The sequence below is a fragment of the Aplysia californica genome, unplaced genomic scaffold (assembly GCF_000002075.1).
Source record: "Aplysia californica isolate F4 #8 unplaced genomic scaffold, AplCal3.0 scaffold00094, whole genome shotgun sequence".
Classification (NCBI taxonomy): Eukaryota; Metazoa; Mollusca; class Gastropoda; order Aplysiida; family Aplysiidae; genus Aplysia; species Aplysia californica.
The window spans coordinates 1,316,101-1,319,243 of NW_004797364.1; the positions used below are offsets into that span (position 1 = coordinate 1,316,101).

At 40.7% G+C, this 3,143-nt stretch overlaps 1 protein-coding gene across 1 annotated transcript in view; it reads right to left on the reverse strand.

Moving 5' to 3' along the window:
- Positions 1 to 50: 50 nt before the first annotated feature.
- LOC106011350 overlaps positions 51 to 3,143 on the reverse strand; it is a 5,128-nt gene continuing 2,035 nt past the window's right edge. Inside the window, exon 2 of the mRNA XM_013080647.2 lies at positions 51 to 2,677. Coding sequence (XP_012936101.1) covers positions 1,063 to 2,379 — 1,317 coding nt within the window. The 5' untranslated portion in view covers positions 2,380 to 2,677 and the 3' untranslated portion in view covers positions 51 to 1,062. The remainder of the gene's footprint in view (positions 2,678 to 3,143) is intronic.

Consider the following 3,143-nt stretch of genomic DNA (forward strand, 5'->3'; position numbering starts at 1 on the left):
AGAGAGAGAGAGAGAGAGAGAGAGAGAGAGAGAGAGAGAGAGAGAGAGAGACCTGTGTTAATATATATAACACATAAATATATTATGCATGTAGGCCTATATATAATACATATTAGATGACATTTGACAGAACAAGATTATTTTGAAAATTTTAGATTACTAGGTGATGTTTAAATGCCCGTTTAACCACTATTCTAAAAGTTTCATGGACTGTAAAAGAAATTTCTTTTTGTAAGCTGATGACCTGAAACTGCGAATCAAAGAGTACAGTTTCAACAGGCTTGATAAATAATATGATTGCGTATTATCATTAAATCATTGTTGACATAGAAAAGCCAACTTGCATATATTTCTTTTGTCAACACAAAGCCAGTGCGCTCTTCGTAAAAGAGGTGAATCAGATGCTCGCTTTCTTTTCTGTAAAACTAAATTTACTGCTCGGTATTGTTTTAGACAGTTTAAAGCCTTTCACTTTCTCCAGTGATATCTTGGTAACAAAGAGTTTTAATAATCAAGTCTTGATAAAACTAAGCTATTTGCTAATAAAGTAGTATGCTAAGTGGGGTATGTAATTTTTTCCTACTTTTAAATACATTTGTGCAAGAAGCGTGTGAGATCCTTTTCTTCAGCTGGCATTGGCAAATTATTGGTAGACTTAACAAACCAGATGCCTAGATTTTTAACTTTTCTTGAAAATGCAATTTTCGCATTACCAATTTTTATGTGATCTTTGTCAACCTCATAAATAGACTTTGCACTACTTGCCAGAATGACTTCTATTCCATCATTCAATATCAATTTGGTTTTGTTCATACAGTTTTCACGGAGACAATACAAGTTTCAGCACGAAGGACGAAAAAATATACATTAAAGAAAAAAAAATGAAACCACGCGACCAATGAGATAAAATAAAACTGGTTTCGCTGACATCTGACGTTTGACCTACGTGCAGAATGCACCATCCCCCTCTAGTCCAGGGAATATTGAACTGTAATGAAAGGGGCTGGCTGGTGCAGAGGTAAGTCAGGTCTAAGACATAACTATGCCGATGTGCTGCTCTCTTCATACAGTCTTGCGGCAGCCAGAACGGGGCTTTTTGGTGGCAGCTCGACGGTTCTTGGGGTTGGCAATTGGAAAAAACAGATCCGCATTGCTAACTATGACGTCACCAGCTTTTTTGCCCGGTTTTCTCGTACTTCTATACCGCCAGACGTGAACGCTAGTTGTACAACCCGTAGACCTGTGTTCCTCCCAGGAGGGCTTGGTGTCTACACTCACCAGTTGAGCACAGCATGACCAGCAGTTTTCTTTGACGTAGCCTGAATGGTGGACACACTCAGCTGATGACGCATGGCCGTCTTCCGAGCAGCGTTCGTGTGTTTTGAGAGCTGGAAGATCTACTGCGCAGTTAAGGCAATAAGCAACTGCAGGCTTGGAAGCAGAAGTGCGGGCTGCAGTGTTTCTTTTGCCTTTAGGGAAACACTTCTTGTCGTAAGTATCCCATTTCATTTCTTTCAGGGAGAACGGGTCATCAAACTCGTCGCATTTATCTAAGATTTTCCCAGGTCGCCATTGCAATCTAACCCGACGCCTGGTTGCTAAAAACTGTTTTGTGCCTTCCTCTTGGACTGATTTTGCTATCAGAACGATCTCTGTGGCTATTTTATGGTGGACTTCATTAGTCGAACACCAGACTTTTAGGACCGAGTTTGTTTGGTTTGCAGCCATGAGTGTACCGGTCTTTTCATAATCTACCTCGATGACGCAAGGTCTGTATTTCTTACAAATTTCTTTAAAATGACGTCCAACTTGGCTGTGGTCTTGTAAAACGTTCATGTTTCCCCCAAACATGGGCAACATTATTGTTTTCTTCGCTTTTCCAAGCTTGCGCTTTATTTTACTTACATATAACGGAAGAGAAAAGCGTTTCTTTTCTTTCCTTTTCTTTTCTGACTTCCTGGAAGGTTTCCTAGTTTTTTCAAAGTTTTCCTCTTCCTGCAGATGAAAAAATTCTCCGTGAAGTGCCATTTTTACCAAACAAATAAACTTGACAGCACTTGAATTGTCCACTCGTTTGCACATGGTTTGCATGTTTTGAATGAACGTAACAGTGCTACTTTTCACCATATCTTCAGGTACTCCCCCAAAAAAGTCGATAAAATTTTCCTGCCTAGACTCGTCACAGGTCCCTGAATCGGCGTCACACGCCCGAAAATTAGAATTGCGTCTGCACGCGCAAACCGCCATAGCAGAGCGCTTATGTAAGTGGTTTGGAATCTTTGCAACTTTCTTTATGTCCAGCATGGTGGATTTGAAGCCTGCAGGGTCATCATGATACACACAAACAGGCTGTATTTTAGATGTCCTCCGAGGCTCCATGACTCGAAAGAACTGTGAAATCTTTCTCTGCAAGCCCTTTTAAGTATCTGATATTCTACCCTCTTATTACCATGCTACGGGAAATCTAACTTGCAATCACTTTGGCACAATTGTAAACCGGACACAACTCGTTTTAGCACATATATTATGCCTATTCTGACGCGAACATAACGTTCTGCAGCATCTTATACGCACAATAATGCTCTCCATAGCGCCGCATTAGCATCATCGTGACTTCAAATGGCCTCGATCGGGACAACTGTAAGTTGTTTCTTCCACTTGGGTGACATCCAGAGCTCTGAAAATACAACACAAAGAACAGACATTGAAGATAATATGTGAGGCATCACGGTGAAAAAATGAAATCAATGAAAGCGCCATTTTTGCGTTTGGCCCAATATCTTTTGGGTCGATGCATAATAACACATTTCTATGAGGATTTTACTGATAGGTTGACTAAAGGCACACAAAAATTAATGTTCAATCTCCAAAACCTCTTAAGTTATAGAAGTCACCGAGCTTTAGCGGCCATTCTCTCGCATATTTTACCTCTGCAACCAGGAGACCCCCCCCCTGTCCTTCAATTGTAAATATCTTGATTTCTATTCAAGATGGATATTGTTTTCATCGAAACAGGATAAATGAACAGCACCTAAGAAAATGCCATCCACATCCCCAAAAATTGACGAGCGCTTGATTCCACCGCATCATGACACTTATGATTTGAGGAGAGAATTGGGGGAGGGGGGGCTGACTGTTTGGGG